Here is a 23,084-nt window from a genome sequence, read left to right on the forward strand (position 1 = left end):
GCTGTATTTTCCTGTCACCGTGTCAAAAAGAAAATTGTCCAGTGCAAGTACATGTAACAATAATTATTACATGTACTTGCGCTGGCCAATTTTTTTTCTGACACGGTGATAGGAAAATACAGCGTGTTTTATATGTTCGTTCATGGGTATTCTTTCATTTTTCCTACTGGTTATAGTTATGTTAACTTTAACGCAAACGTTAAAAATAACTTCGGTAATTCATCACAAGGCTGAATAACTCCACTGATATTATGGTATTCCAATTAGCACCAAATAAATACATATACTATAAGTACAGAATAAATACAAACCTTGAGCTATCATTCACCAGAGGCGTGCGGTCCATGGAAGCGGGGGAAGCACCGCTTCCCTATTTATACGTCGATATAAGAAATATATTATTAATTAATATTTAATAATCAAAAATTTTCCCCTAATCCAAGTAATCTACATATTACCTAGGCAATAGGCATTGAAAAATATTAAAAATTAATCGCGTACGAACGAACTCAATATGCACACAATTCAACTATTCGGTCCACTCCTGACAGAAACGCATCTCAAAATCGCCGCTTGTCATGTAGCTGTCCCGTTTAAAAATTGGTCAGGGTTCAATGACCGCACCCACTAGTCGCGCGAATTTTAATACCCTGGCCTGGAAGCGATCGTCCTATCGCCTTCCCGAAAGTGAGATGCTCCGACTGTTACTGCTGCTAAGGGGTGCTTAGGTATTACATACATTCGCTTAAAGAATATTTCGATTTAAATTTTTTGCAGAGATTTTTTCTTTTACTGATCTTTTATTTGACATTTTACAGAAGTCAAACGGTATTGCATTTTGTATAAGACAAATTGATTACTTTATTAATACGATAATTAAAAAAACGAGAGCAGTTTAAAAATATTTGGGATAAAACTGAACATATGGGGTTTGAACATGAAAGAAAAATAATGAAGATTGATAATTTCGGAGACAGAGAGACAGAGGAAACAAAGAGACCTTTTGATAATATTCTACAACAAATGAATTCTAGCTTTCAAAATTTTAACGATTTAAAATTTGTAGAATTTTATATAATCTTAATATTTCTAATTATAATTCATCAAAATTTCCCACAGAGGAATTTATTTCACTACGATTAAATAGTGAAAATTTTTTGATATCCCAGCTTTGCATTCTCAGTTAAGTGTCATTTATGAAACAACTGACATTAATGATAAAGAAATACCCAAAAATCTGGGATTTCTTTATAAGTACTGGTTTAAACAAGTCACTGTGTGAAGTGGTCAAGTTGTGTGAATTAGTAGTAACTATCCCAGCCACAAGTGAATCAGTTGAACGAAGTTTTGCAGTATTAAGATGCATTAAAAGTTTCAAATTAAGAGTTTAAAAGAAATTCAACAAGCGAAGACAGACTTTGAAAGTTAACCCTATTATCCATTGAAAAAGACGGCATTCAACAATTATCAGAAGTTGATAGAAGAATAGACCTCGAGTATAAATAAGTGTCATTTTAGTGAAAGTTGTGTGTTGTGGAAAATGCCTCGGAGTATAATTTTTTTTTTAAATAGGATTCTTCTTTAGAAAGCCAAGCCCGGCGCGAGGACTAAGGCCCGAGCTAGCAATACAGATCAATGATAGGTCACTATAGTCATTAGAAATAGCAGGAATAGAGTGCCTCACGTATTTATCGGCGTAGGATTTAGTGTGTGAGTCCTTGTACCCAGGACGTCTCACATAAGCACTTTGCTGATAGAGAGCCCCTGCGCATCAGAGTGTTACAAGGTGAGAAGTGGCTCGACCCTTAAAAAAAAATATTTTTATATCCTTATTGAGTCGCTTCCCCTTTTGAAAAAGTCACCGCACGCCACTGTCATTCACTATCTTATGATTCCCAGCTTCCCCAAATCTTGGATATTAGGTTTAAGATTCATGTATCTACTGTTTACCATGGCGCAACTAATATCTTCAACTATGCCTTTAGTAAAAAAGTGGCTTCATTAACATAAAATTATTTAAAAAATTTGGTTTGATTGTAAAACGTCATTATGTCAGCCAATTCTATGCATATCATCATCTGACAACTCTTGAATCAATTTTACTTCAAACTTAATATCTTTCAAACAGATAGTTCTTCTTGTTCTTCGGTTTTTTCAACATATATAGTTAGAATTACCCGACATCTAGGGCTATTCTAACCTTCATCTTCCACTTCTGAATCTTTGTTGTTCATCTAATATATTAAGTATTTTTGAATTTCCTCATTAGTAATTTTGTTAGGAGTTTCAAAATGGAACTAAAAAAAATTATTACTCTATAATTGCTGGGATCGTTTTTTGCCTTTCTTAAATAGTGACATCATTGTTTATATAGGGAGATAGTTGGTCAGCCCAATAGGTAAATATTATGTTTGATTCAAATTGAGACAGTCACCAGATGTCCCCACAATTTCTGTCAGGGTTGCAACGTCAAAATGCATAGACACCAAGTTGGATACGATCCTATTCATAACACCCCAACTCGCATACATATTAAGAAAAATAAATTTATATTAGAAGAGTATATTTAGAAATTGAATTAATGATGTCATGCTACTATGTATGTAATAGCATGACATCATTAATTAAATTTCTAAATATATTCTTCCGTATATATTTATTTTTCTTAATATGTATGCGAGTTGGGGTGTTATGAATAGGATCGTATCCAACTTGGTGTCTATGCATTTTGACGTTGCGACCCTGACAGAAATTGTGGGGACATGTGGTGACTGTCTCAATTTGAATCAAACAAATTTTCCTATTGGACTGACAACTATCCCTAAGTATATAAACAATGGTGACATCATAATACTGGTTCTCCGTTCCTTAGTTATTCTTCCTGGGCCCAGAGCACGCCAAATAGAATTCTATTTTGCTGACGTCACAAAATATAATTTCATAATGGGAGAATCGACGGTAGCTAGGCAACGTGACGTCACTAAAATAGAATTCTATTTGGCGTGATCTGGGACCTGATCTTATGACTTTAACTGATGCATTAGCTGTGGTCTTCCACATTTATGAGCTCATTTGCTATTTTATCTTTCATTTCATCGTTTCATCTTTCCCATTGCTAGCTCCACAACCCTTTTTGGGCCTTAGCCTATTCCAGGAGTCTTGCTCCATTCAGATATGTTTCATGGTTTTTTTCTCCAATTTCTTATTTAATTAGGACACGTCTTGTTCTGAATCCGTATTTATAAAAATATTTTCTACCTATACTTGAATCACCTATCTATTTTAATTTCTTCGTCGATTTCCACTTCGTTGAAGAGACATTGAAGCCAGTACTCTTAAATTCCATACTGTCCGTGAACCATTCTTTTAGTAAGTCTAACAATACAATGCAAATATGTTAAAGCAAATAAGCAAAAAATTAACAATTCTTTTATCTAAGCACATCTCAGATCTCATTGTCGCAAGTTTTTCTTGCTCATTACGTTCTTGACGTTAGTTATCCAGCTTGTTTCGGGTCTTCCACATTTTCTGCTCCCGGCTGGTTTCCAATTCCATGCTACCTATTACTTTCGAAAGTTGCCATGACTATACCATCTTAATTGTTGTTCAACATCTTCCACAAGTTCTTGGTTCCAGTGATTTCTTTTATTTGTCCGTTTTTTTCCTGTCTCTTCGTGATATTTGCCATGCATCAATTTCCATAGCTGTCAATCGTTTTATGTCATATTGTGTCCATTTCCATGATTCTGCATCATAGAGTGCAATAGTTTTGACACGGTCATATTGTACCACCACACAGTGATGAGCTTTCTAATAATCGGCAAAATACCGCAAGAGATGAAAACTTATTAGGTTGCGAGATAAAAAGAAATGAAACTAGCGGAGGAGGTGGGAAATTAAGCGATAAAAACCTATAAATTTACATTATATTGATTGTTTCCCATCTTTAAACGTATCAGAGGAGTATGTCAACTAAAACTGCACTGTCATAGTGGCAGTTGCCAAACTCATCAAACACAACTGACAAACAACTGTCAGTTGTGTTATTTTACCGGTTATTAGCGTGGTCATCACTGTATATTATTTAATCTGCTTAGAGCTCTTCTTTCTTGGTCATTATTTTTGTCATTTCCAGTTGATCAGTTCCTTCTTTATTAATTTTTGGTCCAAGATAACTAGATTACATCTGCTTATACCGTTCTTTTTATTTTTGGCTAAAATTAGGGCTTTTGTCTCTTTACCTATTCGCTGTGTGCAAGTACTTGGAGGGGATACGAGAAACGATCGTGCGCAAGCAGCGGAGAAATCTTGCAACTTTCTTAACATAAGTAATATCGACACCCGCATCGAACAAGGTTGTAACTCAAGTTACATCTTTTTTTAGATTTCAACACAGGCGAATTCAGCAAAAAATTGCGCACACGTCAATATAAACGACATAGTTTAATTCTCAATAGTTTGGCTAATAAGAAGTTGTATTTTAAGTTACGTATGCCATTTTACTCCATTTTAGCATGAAGAAGGCAGTAACACTGGATACTCTATGTAAAATATTTACTTTCTTTATACTTGATGATTAACAAGGTTTTTAATTTTAAATGAGTTACAACTTTGTTGCACGTATGTTTAATTTATAACGTATTCAAACATATGGTGCATCTCAAAGTCAAATTATAGAAATAAAAGTAAAAACGTATTTACGGAGTTTTTTCGTTTTTGGTAGTTACGGTGGACAAAATAAGTATCGAATAGTGTTTGCTACATACTTCTATGTAGTGAAAAAGTTTAATGTTAACATTACACATGTATTTTTAGAAATAGCACATCCACAAAACGAGGGTGATTCAATGCACGCCCTTATAGAAAAACGGAAAAAACATTGAGTCATATATGCTCCACACCAATGGATAACCATGACATGATATGCCAAAGCATCAGGCAAGCCCAAATCCGTAAATGAAATAAATCAAAAGCAAATTCTAAATTTTAACCCATTTAAGGACGCACATGTTAATTTTGAAGTAGATATTAATAGTAAAATAGTAAAGTAATAAAGTAAAATGGTTTAAAATTAAATATTTAAAGATACGCAATAAAAATGCGAAAAATTTGAGATATTTTATACCATCGTTTTTTCATAGTGATAGAATATTATTGTTATTGTAAAATTATAATTTCCAATTAAAATTATGTAAACTGTGAGTTGATATTTTGTTTAAATATACCATAAAAACTAATTTTCTCCTAGCTATATTGCAAATAACTCAAAATATACAACCTTTTTATAGTTAAACGGGAAAAATAATTAACACGGAGAGTGTAAAATGGTTGTTAGGCGAGTTACAACCTTTTTCTACGAATACTCATGTTTAATCTCAAGGTTGTATCTCAATCAAACTCAAGATTCTCAATAGCTAATAAAATTACAAAGCATACATCTCACAGTAATCCCTTATTACGTTATAAATATATCACATTAGTGTAAAAGGGTCTAATCATTTCGCTACAAATTTTTAAAAATTCTTGTTTTCTTTTTTGCCTCTCCTGTAAAATCGCTAAAAATGAGTTACAACCTTGTTCGATGGGGGTGTCGATATGTCTTAAAAGCCAACAGTAGCGCGCCATCAATATAACTTCGGGAGATAGTAGCACACCTTGTTTCGAAAGTTATGCGAAACTTTGGCAAAAGTGCGTCGGGATTATTTGATATAACTCGAATATTATGACATAGGCGCGCTAAATGGAAGTAATAGAAAACAATTTTATTATTATAAGTAAATAAATATTTATAAATATAAACCAAAATAGGTGAAAATTTTATTAAAAGCGTGTATTTTAGTTTTTTTTATTTAAATTTAAAATTTAAACTATTGATGATATTTAGAAGAGATATTAGAAGAGTTTCTTAATGACTAACTAAGAAATCACAGTAATGTACAAGTAACTAAAGTGTATTTATCTATATTTGGGTGTCACATACAGCAGCTTAAACTTATTAGTTCCTTTTTTTGTGTTTTATTATATTATGTTGTATGTTCAATTTTGCAATTTATAGTAATTTTGCAATATATTGGTTTTTGTTTTTTTACTTCACTTTTTTAACTTTATATTTTTTTTTATTGACGATTTATCTAATTTTATAAAATTGTATTTGTTATTGTTATGTATATCTTTTTCGTGACTCTATGTTAAGCTTTGTCCATAAAATTGTATAATTTTCAGTGACAATAAAGCATATTTCTATTCTATTCTATTTCTAGACTAAAAAATCCTCCTAAAACTATATATAATATTCTCGCATTAGAATTCGAAATATTTTTACGTAAAATATACTTACCTATAAGTAAAACTCACAATTAACAATATTCTGTTTTTTTCAAATAGTCCAACAACTTAGTTCTATTACACAAAAATGTAAGGAATTATTAAAATAATACACTACTGTACTGAACAGATAACAGAAATAAGAGAATCGTACTAGTAGACTTAGAAAGCTGACACAGGTTTGTCAAAATGACAGTGACTATTTCTCTATGTTGCCTACTCAGTTATTATTTATAATACGTTCGATTTCTTGTTAGAGATAAAAAATTTTAGTAGTTCCAATGTGAGACAAAATCTAGGCATGGGATGAAAAAGATTATTTGAAGAAAGTGTATTTTTTCGTTCTTCTTAATGGCGGTACAGGCTCGTTTTTTTAATATTGTATTTAATTATAGAGTAATTTCCACATTCTAACATATTTCTCAAATTGGCTCTGTACCGCCATTCTTTACTATATTACGAATATGTGTGCCAAATATCTCGACGAAATATTCAAAATTAAAGCCGCAATCTTGGACCGCGTTTTCCGTTTTTGATGACGCGCTATTGTAGCCTCTTAAATAATTCATATTGATACTTGAACTTGTCAAATTGACGTTTATTTCATACTTACTGTCATTGAAGAAAATGAGATTTCGCAAATGATGTGTTATAAATTGTAAAAATTATATATTATATTGCTCCATAATATTGATATGATATTCAATTATTAAAGTGAATTTAATTAATGGTATTTTGCTTGTAATACAATGTTTACCTTTTAATAACATAACTTTAATCTTACTTTTTCTTCTTATTCTTTTTTGGGCTATGGCCTTGCCAATTATTCAGTAACCAGGACTAATATAATTGGCCAATATAATTAAAAGTGCTAAAAATGTTGCTGAACTATGAAACCAGGTGTCGCTCTTCTGAACTTGCATGGTCCCAATAGTATTGGTCCTACACTGAGGTATTTTATTCAGATTTATTGTTAGTTCTACCTTTCGTAATTTCGGTGCTATATATCCAGAGATATGTAAAGAGAATAGATCTGGCTAGGGATATGCCACTCAATGCATCGGGGTGTAACGCCGATATCAAGTACGGTGGTCTAGCTATCTTTGTCTGTCGTGCGAGTGTGAGCGTATCTACCAAGAGGTGGAAGTAATGGAACGACAGTTACACAGAGGCGGCAGCCATCATTATGCTAGAGAGAGAAATTTAAGCGCCGGTAGAGAGAAATAGATAGACCACCGACCCGAACTGCTCCGCGTTATGCTATTTTTCCCAGTTGACCAAATCAATGTGTATTCGCTCCGAGCGTTAACAAAGTGTCAAAGCATAATCGACCGACCTGCTCATGGTGGCGGTTTTTTGAAATTTTATAAGGACGCTTTGTGTATGTTTAAATGAGATATTTAAAAAAAATGCCGTGTCACGCTAGTGATACTATGTATTAATATAAACAGAAAATAAAAACTCACTTTAATCTGATATAAATTCTTCACTTTCCAATATTGATTATCAGTTTGATTTTCTATACATAACCTCACTATCGCAGTTTATGTCAATAAATCTTTATTAACGAAAAAGAAAATATTTTTGTTGCACTATAAATTACAGTATAAATTAATAACTAATGAATTCTAACAATTGTATTCGGTTATTATCACTACAAAATAAAATATTCAAGTTTAACAAAATAATCCCATAAGACTCAATGTTAAAACGTCCTTACAAAATCTGACAGCGTGTCACGTGACTGTAAGTAGAGGGGAGACGCACGGAGCCAATAAGATCTTTGTATATATCCCAAGTCCTTTTTCTGTGTCAGTATTACCTGGTCATCAGCAAATTATAATTTCTTCTTCTTTTTCCAATTGATCAAATATTTCTATAAGTATTCGCAAAAACCAATTCTGACAGAGGTTACTCAAAATCTCAAAGGTGGACGTTAACTGCGGGAAAATAATTAATTTGTCATTTGATCTCGAAGCTTCAAATGAATGTAAATTATTTACATGTGAATTTTGCCAAAATTATGTTTCATCTGTAGGCATTCAATAATAGTTGATGCTAACTACTGATTCGTTTTTACCTTTTTTGTTTTCATTAACTAGAAACTATGAATAATTCAAATTCAAATACATACTTGCATCTGCAATAATCATAGCTTAATGTAAGGAACTCTTACATAGTCCAGGGCAATAAGGTTTTTTGCATGACACTTGAACAGTCAGGGTACTGAAGCGTTTTTTCGACAGGTAATACCTATAAGAGCAAATTGTAACTATTTCCTGCCTAGGATCTGGCGGCCATTTTTATTTATAAACAATTAAGTGGCAAAAAATGACATTTTTCACTTTTTTTTTTTTCAAATCAATGGAAAACAGGGAAACTTATGGTTTTTTAGTACAAATATCTTGGAGATTATGGAAAAAGCTTTAAAATGACGTATTACAAAGTTTGATATACTCATTTATTGTTAATATAATTGCGAAAAAAGGTCGGAATTGCAAAAAAAATTATTTTCGCAATAACTGTTGTAAAAATTAGTGTACAGCTTTTAAATTTTTGTCAAATAAAGGTTCTTTGGTGCTTAATATGTGATAAAAATTTTAAAGCGATTCATTCAATTGTTTAAATTTTATTCAAATTGTTTAACCCAGAGAGCATTTTTTTGCAATAACGTAAGAAGATATGCAAGAAGATTGCAATAACGTAAGAAGAAAATGACGCTAGAACCATTCCACAGGTGTCTAATGAAAGAGCATGAGCTATATTTTCAATTTGGTTTAAAAAAAAGTGAATAAAAAATGCATTTATCAGTAACAAATAATTAAGCAAAAGTATCGTAAATCTTTCCTTATAAACTTTTTATTTTGTTATATAAGAAATTATACATATTTATTACAATTTTTTATCAATTATGATATAGATAACATTATTTGGTAGTTGTGCACTTAAAACAGGGTAAAAAGTTAATTTTTTTGGAAAAAGTTATTCAAAAAGTTTATAAAGAAAAATTGACGATACTTTTGCATAATTTTTTTTTTATTTAAAACACAAAACCACATCAACCGCGCAGGGTTATTAGTGGATATAACGATACAAAGTATTACATTAGTAGAGTTATACAATTTGATGTCTTTTAAATATGTTAACACTGATGAAACTTTTTGGTGAGGATTGTCTTGAGGTCATCGTCTGTGATTCTCTGGGTCATCGTCTGTGATTCTATGGGATCTTCTTTCTTTTTGAAATTGAGGACATTCTTAATGTGATTGGCTTAGCTTCTAGGTCTGTTCTTACAAAGATGGCTACTCCGCCACTTGCCTGTTGTGCTTCTGTTTTTTGGAAAACATTGGTAGTTTTGAAGATTAATATTGGATTGCTTAAAATGAGTTTCTTGAAGACATAAGATCTTAGGGCATGTTTCATTTATTAGAAGTTTTAATTGTTCTAAATGGGTGTAGAACCCATTGATATTCCACTGTAATATATAGGGGTTAGACATTTTCGAGTTCTGACTGAGAATGTGTTTCATCGGTCTCTTCTGTGGAAGAGAAATTATTGGGGCTTAGTTTTTTTCTTAATCGAGTTATATTATTTTTTAATTTTGAATTGTGGGTATAAGCGTGAACAAAATTAAGGATCTGAATTAATTCGGCTGTTTCGTTCGAATAGTTTTTTGAGGTTATTTCGGGATGTTTTGCGTTTAATGTGTTTTCGAGAAAGTCACATATTTCGTCGAAGTTGAGGACAAATGGTGGTGATCTGTTTGCGATTTTGTCTTTAATTGTCTCTAGGGAAAGTAAAAGTTCATCTCGAGAATTTCTTTTAGACGTTTTTGTTTTTTTCTTTGATTTCCTTGTTACTGGAGAAGTGAAGATATGAGAATCAGTCTGTGTGGTATTTTCGTTGATTTCTGGAGACGATGAGATGAGCCTTTTTAGATGTTTTGTGACGTTTGGAATAATTTTAGGTTGTGTTATTTCTAATGGAGTAAGATTGATGATCTTGTTGGAAGTTGATGATGTTGGGATTTTTAAAGTGTTTGTTTCATTTGTATTATTTGTAGGTCTTGACATGTCGTCAGTTTCTATGGTAGATTCTAATTGGTTATTAGAGACCTGTACGTCTGGGATCTGATCTAATATGTTTTGGGAAGATGCTGGGTGATCGTTAGAGGTTGATATTAAGGCTCTGTCAGAAGGTTTTTGTTCTGTTTGGTTATAAGGTAGATTTGTTATATATTGTGTGTTTTGGGAGGTTTCTGGAAGAGCTTTAGAAGTGGTTGGATTAGAATTGGTTGGGTCAGGATTTGTTGTATTAGAAGTGGTTGCATTAGAAGTGATTGTATTAGCATTGTCAGGACATTCTGTTTCCTGGTGACCAATAGTCTTGCATTTTGAACAGTTGAATCCTTCTATAGAAAGGTATAGTCTGTAAGTGGTATTATCATGAGAGATCATGAAAGAATCGGGAATGGACATATTTTCTAAAGGTGTGATAAATGTTTGCCTTCTAAAACTCAAGACATGGCTGTATTCGCTTTCAGGCATTCCTACCCTAAGAAAAGTCATTTTAGAGACGGCTTTTATACCCATTTTACGTAGTTCTTGTTCAATTAACGTGGTTGGAACAGAAGGACCAGCGTTTGATATTATCAGTCTTTGAGCTGGAGTGATAAGTCTTCTTATTTCTACTTGAGTTTGTTTTATATTGACGTATTTGTGGGAATGCAGCAATGAATCAACCATATTTTTAGAAGAGAGATATATACATATTCTATTATTGGCTATTCTGGAAGCGAAAGATACGTTACGTGGGCCAACTATTGAACCGACGGCTATGATGTACTCTTGAACTTTGGTTCCTTCAATACTAGAAAGAACTATGGCTTCGTCTTTTGTTGGTTGTTTAAACGTGTTAACAACACTGGAATATGAGATGTGAGATGTAGTTTGGGTAGTGTTCATGGTGTTATTCGAAGTCATGTTAGATTAATTTTGGAGACGTTGCAAGGCCGGCCCTGTCGCCGGTTCAAAAACCGGTGTGGATCTTGGCCCAAAACTGGTCCTATTTATATTTCTTGGATATTTTATAGGTTATATTATTATTAATATAAATATAATATGATGTGGTTTTTGGTACTCACGTCAGGTTTGCGAGGTTTACATGGTGTTTCCACTATAACAATGTGGAGGAACTAACAAAATAATTTTAAACTGTGTTTTTATCATTTAAAAACTGATAAATTTCGCAGCGGTTTACAACGTGATGTATATTATCATTGTCAGGACCGTACTCCTCTTTTGCATAATTATTTATTACTAATAAATGCATTTTTTATTCACTTTTTTAAACCATGTTGAAAATGTAGCTCATGCTCTTTCATTTGACACCCATCTGTGGCATGGTTCTAAGGTAATTTTTTTCTGACTTATGTTATTGCAAAAAAATGCTCTCAGGGATAAACAATTTGAATAAAATTTAAACAATTGAATGAATCGCTGTAAAATTTGTATCACGTATTAAGCACCAATGAACCCTCATTTGACAAAAATTTCAAAGCTGTACACAAAGTTTTACAACAGTTATTCAGAAAATATTTTCTTTTGCAATTCTGACCTTTTTTCACAATTATATTAACAATAAATGAGTACAGTAGAACCCCGATTATCCGGGTGCGGATTATACGTGCTGCGGATTATCCGTGCTATGATTTTCTATTACTCAAATTGCGTTTTTGAGGTTTTATCAAAATAGCGTCATCGTAAATCACTTGACGGAAACTCTATATGATGATAGAGAGACTCATAATGAAAGATTTATTTTTTTCTGTTATTTTTTATGGTAGGTACATATGTATGTGTATACGTACATATGTATTATACATAAGAAATACATGTTCGGATTATCCGTGCTTTTCAATTATCCGTGCCACCTTTTCAATTATCCGTGCCACCTTTTCAATTATCCGTGCCACCTTTCGGTCCCGAGGAGCACGGATAATAGGGTGGTGCGAAAAAAGTCAAGTTGATAATCCAGTATCGCTATTGGGACCGTGCAAGTTCGGCAAAGCGACCCCTATTTCTACGCTCTGTACTTTTATTCGCACTTTTAATTATATTGGCCAATTATATTAGTCCTGGTTACTGGATAATTGTCAAGGCCATAGTCCAAAAAAATAATAAGAAGAAAAAATAAGATGCAGGTTATGTTATGCAAACGTAAGCAATTGTACGTAGTAAATAAAATTATTTATTAAAATGCAGTACTGCAAGCAAAATACAATTAATTAAATTTACCTTTATACAGTACGTAAATCGTTCAGCTGGACATAGGGAACATACATTGTATATATTTAGATGCATAAATACATACATTGTATTATATTGAGATAGTTTTGGCAACTGAGCTCTCTCGATGACAATATGGTTGTTAGCATTAAGGGGCATTAACCTCAAAATGGACAACTCATTTCGACTGCCACAAATAAACGTCAAAATATGACAATGTAGTAGCTAAATATTTTTGGCATAAGGGAATGGGAAAACTGTTTAGTTTTAAATTTTAAAAAAGTTTAGTTTTAAAAATTTTAGTTTTAAAGTAAAATTATTAACTCATTAATCATAAACTTTGTTTTTGATTTATTTATGGAGATCCTTGCTTCAAAACTCACTCATTATATTCGTTCTAACAGCTCTATTGCACCAGTTACTCGTTACAGAACTCGTACTCGAACCGAAGTTTCAACTAACGCAGATTAGCGCAGTTGCCACAATTATCTCAATGTATATTCCCTATGTCCAGCCGAACGATTTACGTACTGTATAATAATTGCATATCATATCGATATTGTGGAGCAATATATAATTTTTCTGCTTCAATGACAGAAGGTATGAAATATACGTCAATTTGACAATTTCAAATGACAATATGAATTATTTAAGATAGTTGCAATATTTCTCCGCGACTCGCGCACGGTCGTTTCTCGTTTCCCTTCCAAGTACTTGCACACCGCGAATAGTCCGGAAAAGTTGCGATTGGTAATTACAAGAAAAACAAAACAAAAATTATTCAAATCGGACTTTATCTTCCGATCCCGCAACGGGCCTAAAGATTATGAAAAAATGAAATTTTACCTTTTTTTCGGAAATTTTTATTTATTCCCCCTGTACATTTTATTTATCGCTATAGTAAAATTTATTTAGTTTGCATGATAATAAAAACAATAGTTTTATGCACTTTACGAATATCTTCTGATCCCGCAAGGTCAATCAAAATCTATAAAAATTTGAAATTGTTGATGATTTTGATAAATTAAAAAACATTTAGTTATCTCATTTTTTGTTGCATTGTGAAGCTCTTCGCTTGTTTAGATATTGTATAATAATATTTAAACGACCCAGAACTCACAACAAGAAAGTGGTTGCACTTTTTACTCCACCCACACCCTTCTCTCCATAAACCAATGAGTGTGTGTTTTTTACATTATTTACATAGTGCATTTCTTTTTCATTTGTTTGTGTCCAGCTTTTAAACGTCAACTTTGAATTTTGATTTGGTTGTAAAATCTGGCAGCATGGACCTTGATTTAAGGGTTGCCTTGATGAATCCATCTCTTGATTGGGTCCCACATACATTAGACGATACTTCCGTGACCAACTCTACGTACCGCTAGACAGCTTGCGTATGGCAGGATGGTTTTGTACATTCCAGTCTGGTGTGTTGCCTGATATAATGTAGCAACTTATATCTTCATTTGAAACGCTTTGAAGAACTGGTGAAGAAGATAATTTTGCAACATTCCAATCTAATATTTCAGTGTAGTCCTGTGCTTCAAAATTTAAAGTAGGAGAGGAGGGATGAAATTTCTAATACGTTTGTCCTTGGCTTTAATCTATCCGGCTTTTAACACTCTCCTTAGCCCTAGCTCGCTAATGTGTTTCCTTTCTCCCTAGTACTTGAAATTTTGAAGCACGGTACTAAACTGAAATAATAGACTGGAATATAATGTTGCAAAACTATCTTCTCCACCACTTCTTCGAAGTGTCAAATGAAGATATAAGTTCTTGCATTACATCGGGCGACATACCAGACTGGAATGTACAAAACTATCCCTGACACACGCAAGCTGATAAGAGGTGCCAAAAGTTGGTCACGGAAGCATCGTCTAATGCAGGGGAGGCAAACCCGTCGATCGCGACCCCTAGGTCAGTCGATCGATGGCAAGAAAAAATTATCTACCTACCTATTCCCGTCCTAAATATTACGAAAATTCCTAGTCGGTAGATCGCAGAGAATTAGAAAGGCAGACAGTAGATCTCGTGTCCGATTAAGTTGGTCACCCCTGGTCTAATGTATGTGGGCCCCAATCAAGAGATGGATTCATAAGGGTAACACTTAAATCAAGGTCCATGCTGCCAGATTCTACCACCAAATCACAATACAAAGTTGACGTTTAAAAGCAACATGAAAAAGAAATTTACTATGTAAATAAGGTAAAAAATCACACTTATTGGTTGGTTGGAGAGAAGGGTGTGTGTGGAGCTAGAAGTACAACCACCTCATCGTTGTGAGTTCTGGGTTGTTTAAGTATTGTCATACAATATATAAACAAGCAAAAAACTTCACAATGTAGGAGAAAAATGAGATAACTAAATGTTTTTAAATTTATCAAAATCATCGAAAATTTCAAATTTTTATAGATTTTGATTGACCTTGAGGGATCGGAAGATATTCGTTAGATGCGTAAAACTGTTGTTTTTATTACTCAACCATGCAAACTGTAAATAAATTTTACTATAGCGATAAATAAAACGTACATGGAGGATTAATAAAAATCTCCGAAAAAAAAGTAAAATTTCATTTTTTCATAATCTTTAGGCCCGTTGCGGGATCGGAAGATAAAGTCCGATTTTAATAATTTTTGTTTTGTTTTTCTTGTAATTATCAATCACAACTTTTCCGCACTATAGCGATACGGGATTATCAATTTGACTTTTTTCGCACCACCCTAACGGATAATCGGGGTTCTACTGTATATCAAACTTTGTAATACGCCATTTTAAAGCTTTTTCCATAATCTCGAAGATATTTGTACTAAAAAAATCATAAGTTTCACTGTTTTCCGTTGATTTGAAAAAAAGGGGGAAATGCCATTTTTTGACAGTTAAAAATGGTTATAAATAAAAATGGCCGCCAGATCCTACGCAGGAAATAGTTATAATTTGTTCCTATAGGTATTACCTGTCGAAAAAACGCTTCAGTACCCTGGCTGCTGAAGTGTCACGAACAGGGTATATTTTTGTCTTATTACCCTGGCCTAACAATGCTTTCATATTAAGTGATCGATATGTTTGCTCAATTTCTTTATAAAGAAAAATAAAAGTTTTAATAAACTAAAGTCGCCATTACCTCGTGCTATTATGCTCGATATACACAGTCCACCAAAAAAATCAGTTTCTTAAAAATTATTAATCCATCTTATAGTTTCTAATTTTATTTTTTAATTTAGTTAATAAGTACACTATTTATTTTACACTAACAGATAACAATTTTTAATTACTTAAATAAAAACTGCAAACTAAGTAGGTAAAATTAACAAAATGTGTGAGTTCACATTGGTTAGTTTACGTCATTACGTGAAGTATAATACAATAAAACAAATATGTACACAAATTAATGACAATTTCAATGCTTCCCCGTTGCTGATGGTTTTAAAATAGATATATCATCAGGCGTCGCCCACTTACCACTTACTGGGGTTCCTTACCAATTCCTGAGCAGTTCTACCTCGAATATTAATAGTCTAGTTTCATTGTATTATATTCTTCTTATTTTCAGATTTCTCATTCACAACACCAAAGCCAACAATCACAACAGCAACATCACCAACAACAACAACAGCAGCAGCAACAACAACAACAGCAGCAGCAACAGCAACACCAACAAAATGCTCAAAATTTGGTTCAAGTACAAGTTCAGGATAATTTAGTTTCAGTAATAGAAGACACTAAAGATCAGAAAGACATATTATCAGCTCAATTACAAGCAGCTCAGCTTCAGTTATCAGAAAACCACTTAGGGCAGCAACCCTTGACTGTTCAACAGTTACAGCATTTACAAGTTCAGCAAGTTTTGGAAAATGCGGTAAATATTTTATTTCATTTCTATTCTATTTTAAGGAGTATTTTGGCGGGAATTTTAATTTTGTTTTCGCTGATACTGAAGTTTAGAAGTACTGCTAGGTCATCCAAAAATTGTTATGCACTCAGTATTTTCCTTTCCTTTGACCTTTTCAGAAAAATAACATCAATATACAAAAAATAAATTTGTTTCAGGTACGATTGGAGAATTCTGTAGATAACAACCAAAACCAGTCAAATAATGATCACCAAGATTCCCTTACTGAAACTATACAAATAGTCAAAGATGAAAAAGCCTTTCCCAATTGTAAATTAGTATCGAGTTCTCAATTCGGTTTACAAGAACTGAAAAGCAACTTAATGGATGTGAGAACGGCCGATGGAAGTATAGTGAAGATACAGACTAATATGCAAGAACAAGAACTGGTAAAGACGTTGGGACTAGACATCGTTAACAATATGTATAAAGTGAATGTAGATGATCTTAATCAGTTGTTGGCGTATCACGAAATATTTGGAAAGTTACAAGGCACTCAAGGTAAGTACTTGCATTATAGAGATATAGTGTAGTTAAATGTTACATTATGACTACACTTTCGTTATTACTAAGACTATTCTTACTTTATACAAATCTAAATTTTTATTATTATAAATTTTGTGAAACCCTAATAGAGCGGGCTGTATCCTCGCCCCGTTAGCGAAATTATTTCGATTCGATTTTTTTGCGCACACTTTCTCAAAAAAGATCCTTATAACAAATCCACAGGGTGCCAGGCGGTGCCGTGGTCGAAAAATTGTTTATTTTTTTAAACAAATTCACAAAAATAATTTTTTCATTTCGAACAATTTTTTTAGATAATTTGGGTCATTCTGAACAAAAAGATCTCTTGCCATTTTTCTCTAAAATTTACTGTTGTCGAGTTAAACGCAAGAATAATAATTTTTAAGTATTACTAACTCGATTAAAAATTATTATTGTGAAAGTCAAAAAGTGACCAAATCAAAGTTTAAAATCCCTCCTTCAAGATCCTCAATGGGCTCAAGACTCATAACAACAAAAGGTCGTAACCTTTTAAAAGCAATGACCGACAACAACTACGATTGCCACACCAACGGAATCCCTACTTACTGGCCAAGTGACCCCAGAAAACTTCCAGATGTGCTAGACTTTTACATAAGCAAAGGAGAATCCAGAAACAACTGTCTAATAGAATCCAGCTATGACCTCTCATCTGATCATACACCAGTTATTATGAACAAGAGTACCACAGTTATAACCAACACACCCCCTCCTCGACTAGCGTCAAAAAACACCAACTGGGCAGATTTTCAATACTACCTAGAAGAAAACATTAATCTTAATTTGCGAATCAAATCTCCACACGAGATAGATACAGCAGCTCAATATTTCACCACCATTGTGCAAGAAGCGGCATGGCAATCTACACCACGAACTGAACGCATACTGACACATGCAACAAATGTTCCCCTACAAATTCGGCAACTCATTGCTGAAAAACGTCGTGCGAGAAGAAACTGGCAAAGATCTAGAAACAACGTAGATCAACATATATACAATAGACTACGTAGACAACTTGGAGTAGCCATCAAAGCTGCAAACAACGAAACCTTCGAACATTACATTACAAACCTTACAGCAAATGATCAGACGCTATGGAAGGCGACTAAGAAACTCAAAAAACCATACACAACTATTCCTCCCCTCCATAAACCAAATGGCGAATGGGCTCGTTCCAACAAAGAAAAAGCGGACGTCTTTGCTGAACATCTTACGCGTGTATTTCAAACCGAGCCACCAGACCTTGATGAAGAAGTGGAAGAACTAATTAGCGCAGCATGTCAAATGTCCCTTACAATCAAAAGTTTTACTCCTATAGAAGTCAAGAAAGAAATAATCAAACTCAACTCACGAAAAGCTCCAGGTTATGACTTAATCTCGGCACAAGTACTAAAACAACTTCCTCGTAAGGCCATTATTATGCTAACAGTAATATTTAATCGCATGCTAAGTTTATCATACTTTCCAAAAATATGGAAATTTGCAGAAATTATAATGATCCTTAAGCCAGGCAAAGCTCCCAATGAAGTAACATCTTATCGACCCATCAGCCTACTCCCAATCGTTAGCAAAGTTTTTGAAAGATTGCTGCTACAAAGAATATAAGCAGATCATGAATTCCTAACATTACTACCAGAACATCAGTTTGGTTTTCGGGAAAATCACTCTACTACACAACAAGTCCATCGAATAGTAAATGAAATATCAAAAACTCTCGAAGAAAAGAAATACTGCAACGCTGTATTCCTAGATATCTCACAAGCGTTTGACAAAGTTTGGCACAGAGGACTGCTTTACAAAGTAAAATTAGCACTATCTAGTAACTATTTCCTCCTAATCAAATCCTACTTATCAAATAGATATTTCTCAGTAAAATTCAAAGACCAACAATCCAGCCTCTGTCCTATTAACTCCGGAGTTCCGCAAGGTAGTGTTCTCGGATCTCTGCTTTTCTCACTCTACACAGCCGATATACCAGAGTCTCCTAATACTACGATCGCTTCCTTTGCTGATGACGTAGCAATACTAGCAGTAAATGAAGATCACATACAAGCCTCACAAGACCTGCAACACCATCTGGACATACTCAGTGAATGGTACACAAAATGGCGAACTAAAGTAAATAAAACAAAATCATCTCAAATAACGTTTACAAACCGCCACAACACATGCCCACCTGTAAGAATGGAAAATGTACGAATACCAACAGTAACAGAAGCTAAATACCTTGGCCTCCATCTTGACCAACGTCTTACTTGGAAAAAACATATACAGACTAAAAGAAGACAACTAGACTTGAAATTTCGGCAAATGTATTGGCTCCTTGGACGCAGATCAAAACTCAACATCCAAAACAAAATTCTTCTGTATAAAGCAATAATCAAACCTATTTGGTACTACGGACTACACCTCTGGGGCTGTGCAAAGTCAACATCACTGAATATCATTCAAAGATTTCAGTCGAAAGTTCTAAGATCAATAGTGGATGCACCCTGGTATGTACCTAATCAAACACTTCACGAAGACTTAAATATACCTTTCATTAGAGAAGAAATCCATAGAGCCTCGGAATCACAAAACGAGCGTACCATTCACCATGACAACGAATTAGTAAGGGAATTATTTCATAATGGCCCTGTCACAAGGAGACTAGATTGAACCTGGCCTCAGGACCTATTTTAAAACTTTAAACATAAATAGAATAAGATGAGACATCATTGGAAGTCTCTTCTTCATGACCAAAAACATGGAAAAAAAATTTACTTAATACTCTTTTAATGATGTAGATTGTAAATAAACATAATTATATAAAAAAAAAGATCCTGAAGAAATTTTTGTCATTATTTTATTACAAAGCTGTTATTTTTAATTATTAACAATTAGCGCTAGAGTCCAGGCTGTGTCGTCGTTTTAGGGTCTCTATTAGTCCCAATCACTGCAGCAGTGGAGCTATCTTTTTATTTTCACGGTGCCAGTAGATGGCGCATAAATCGTTTAATTTTCAATATTTTGAAAAATGAAAATTGTTTTACATATACTTCTTTTTATAATAAATGCTCGTGCAAATTTTCAAAACAATTGGTACAGTACTTTTTATTTTAGAAATTCCCAAAAAAGTACTTTTACACTAGGATAGTCCCTTAACAAGTGGCTATATCTCAATCAAGCTACGAAAAAAAAATACATATTTAATGAATCTTAATTATTTTAAAATTAGTGGCGAAATCTACCAGTTTATTAAGAATGACCCATAAGTGCAGTGGCGGCTCGTCAGAGGAGGCAAGGGAGGCTCAGCCTCCCCATAAATTTTTTACACACTCTATACTGTTTTCTTCATCATGAATCGCGAAAACAACAAGTACAACTCTCACTATTATACAACGTGTAAATTCCATATTATCACTAATTATCCATACGTACGGAGCATTAGCATTAGAACGCATGATCGCGTCTCAGTTTTATTAAATATTATTGTAGGCAGGACCCTGGGTTATCCCGAGATGCATGAACGGAGCACGGAGCCGAGAAGCCCAACAGTCTCCGTTGCTAATGCTCCGTGCAGCGCAGCAGGCGTTTAAGGAGACCCGGTCTCCTAACAGTGGCATCTACGGTGCCATCACACGCTGCCCGGAGATATACCAAGGGAGGCAGAATAGCTTATCGGCTCCGTTGCGTGGTTGCGTGCGTCTCGGGACAACGAATTTTAGGGTCCTGACTAAAAATACATAATGAAAAATCTAAAAGTGCGAATTTTGTTATGAAATTTGGTATGTGGGGTTATAATAATATTTGGAACAACTTTGCTTAAATAACTTTTTCCGATATCTCTAACTCAAAACAAAATATCGGTAATTTATGGTGTTTTTGAATTCGCAGTAGGCCGCGTTTAGAATTAAAAAAATTCAGTTGAGTATCTTAAAAAATTTGAAGCTTCATTATGTATGGACTGCAAAACTTCAAATCTGTATTTATTTTGATATGCGAGGTATCTATTTACAAATAGATGGAATTGTTAACAAATAAACGACACAAACTTTGGTATTAAACTTTTACAATTAGACTAACTATTTTTAAAATGATATGATATCATGAAATTATGAATTAGGATGATATTATGAAATGTAAATAAAAAATGGTCAAAAAATGGGGCCTTAAATTACATTTTTTGGCGCATATTTTTGCTAGTGCAAATTTGTCTAGATATTTTACAGTTAGGTATAGCCTCCCCTATTGTAAAAATCACGAGCCGCCACTGCATAAGTGACATGGTTTATACAGTGGGGAACAATTTTTGTATTATTATCTATTTAATTTTTAGCTGTATCCTTAACCCTTTAATCGGCAAAATAGAAATAGGGGGTGCAACTTTCTGAAAATTTTGGTTTCGGGGCAATTTTGCTACGTGAAACACGAATGGAAAGTTAATTTTTTGATATCGTTATTGACTCGGCCACAAAATGAAAAAGAAGAATGCCGGCCGTACGGCCGGTATATCGTTCTACAGGGAAAAATTAACTAGGGCTTTTTTATTGCTTATAAAAACATTTAAATTGTTATTGATATAAACTTGATAAAAAAAATTAACAGGTAAATATTATGAAAGAAATACATTAACCACGGACTTAGTAGTCTTTCCAACAATTCTTGGCACCGGAATGACATACATGTAGTTGACATTTCAGGCAGAAAGTGTGTGTTTCTGATTTCTTGCAGTATTTGCCAGCCTTTTTACTACCTGGAATCCATTCAGGAACATGATCTACTCCATCGTAACATACGTCTTCAACAGGATGCGTTGCCTTTATACCAGCTTTAGTACTATTAGTAGTGAGCTGTGAATTTGAATGTTGACCAATGGGTCTTTTCTGAACAGAAGAGCACAGAGCTTGAGCAATTTTCACACGAAATTGGAATAGTCTCATGTTTTATATCTTATGAAGCTCCTTCTTCTTTGAAATCTGTTTTCGCAGCATCTTCATTATATGATCTGATACAAAATGAACGCATTTGTGACAGCCATATCCAGAAAATGGTAAAAGATTCGTTTCATTGCATCCATTGTTTTAATTCGCAATTTACTTCGCCCCATATGAGATTCAATGAGGTCAACTCAAAGAAAGAGAAAAAATTAGTATTGCATTGTGACTTTTCGTGTTTGATTAGCATGCCTGTGCTGGTGAAGCCCCCCGCTGATGGTACTATTTGTGGTCCCGTAGCTTCTACAGTTGGTAACGGGGATCTGGGTCTTTTCTTTGGTTTGTATTTAGTGGTTGTTGCTAGTTGTGCGGAAGTTGATGCAAATGTTTTTTTATGCTAACGGTACGGGTGATACTGAAACCTCCATTTGAGTATCCGGATCAGTTGTTGGAACTTCTGGTGATGTATTTTCTGATATTATAAGTTCCGGCAAAGTTAATGTTGCCATTTCAGAAGTAGATATATTTGCATGTGATTCTGAAACACCCACTAAACCTTCACTAACATCAGTGATATTACTTATAGTGGAGTCACTGAAGGTGGATATGAGCTATTACCTCCGATTTCGTTGAACCTCCATCGATTTGCATGAAAATTGGTGAGTGGTTAAAGGATATCTCAAGGAACAAAGGTGACATGGTGCCAACTTGCGCTTTTACCCTGGGGGTGGATGCCATCCCTTCTCGGGGGTGAAAATTATTTTATTAAAAATAACCCCATAATTCGATAGAGGGACAAATTTCAAGCAAAATTTGTTATGTAAAGTTATTAAAATAAATCAAAACTTTTTGAGTTATTAAAGATCAAAGATTTTAATTTTTCTTGAGAAAATGCATGTTTTTAACCAATCTTTCATCAATAACTCAAAAAGTGTAAGTTTTTACAAAAAAGTTATGATTATCAAAATTGAAGCTAATAAAACATAAAATAAACCCCTTACTACAAAAACCTTTTAATGTTAACTAAAAGTGAGTTATAGGTAATTGAATGTATATTTTTTTCGGCGAGTAAAAAACTCTAAGTATTCAAGCTGAAATAACTGGAAACATGCATTTTATAACATA

General features: G+C 33.6%; 1 protein-coding gene across 2 annotated transcripts in view; it reads left to right on the plus strand.

Moving 5' to 3' along the window:
• The window catches only part of LOC114332614 (zinc finger protein 271-like), a 100,698-nt gene that overhangs the window by 14,834 nt on the left and 62,780 nt on the right, over positions 1-23,084 (plus strand). For both annotated transcript variants that reach the window (XM_050646823.1, XM_050646824.1), the window contains exons 4-5: positions 16,162-16,467; positions 16,659-17,001. In XM_050646823.1, the coding sequence (XP_050502780.1) occupies positions 16,162-16,467; positions 16,659-17,001 (649 nt within the window). The remainder of the gene's footprint in view (positions 1-16,161; positions 16,468-16,658; positions 17,002-23,084) is intronic.

This window comes from Diabrotica virgifera, chromosome 3 (genome assembly GCF_917563875.1).
Source record: "Diabrotica virgifera virgifera chromosome 3, PGI_DIABVI_V3a".
NCBI lineage: Eukaryota > Metazoa > Arthropoda > Insecta > Coleoptera > Chrysomelidae > Diabrotica > Diabrotica virgifera.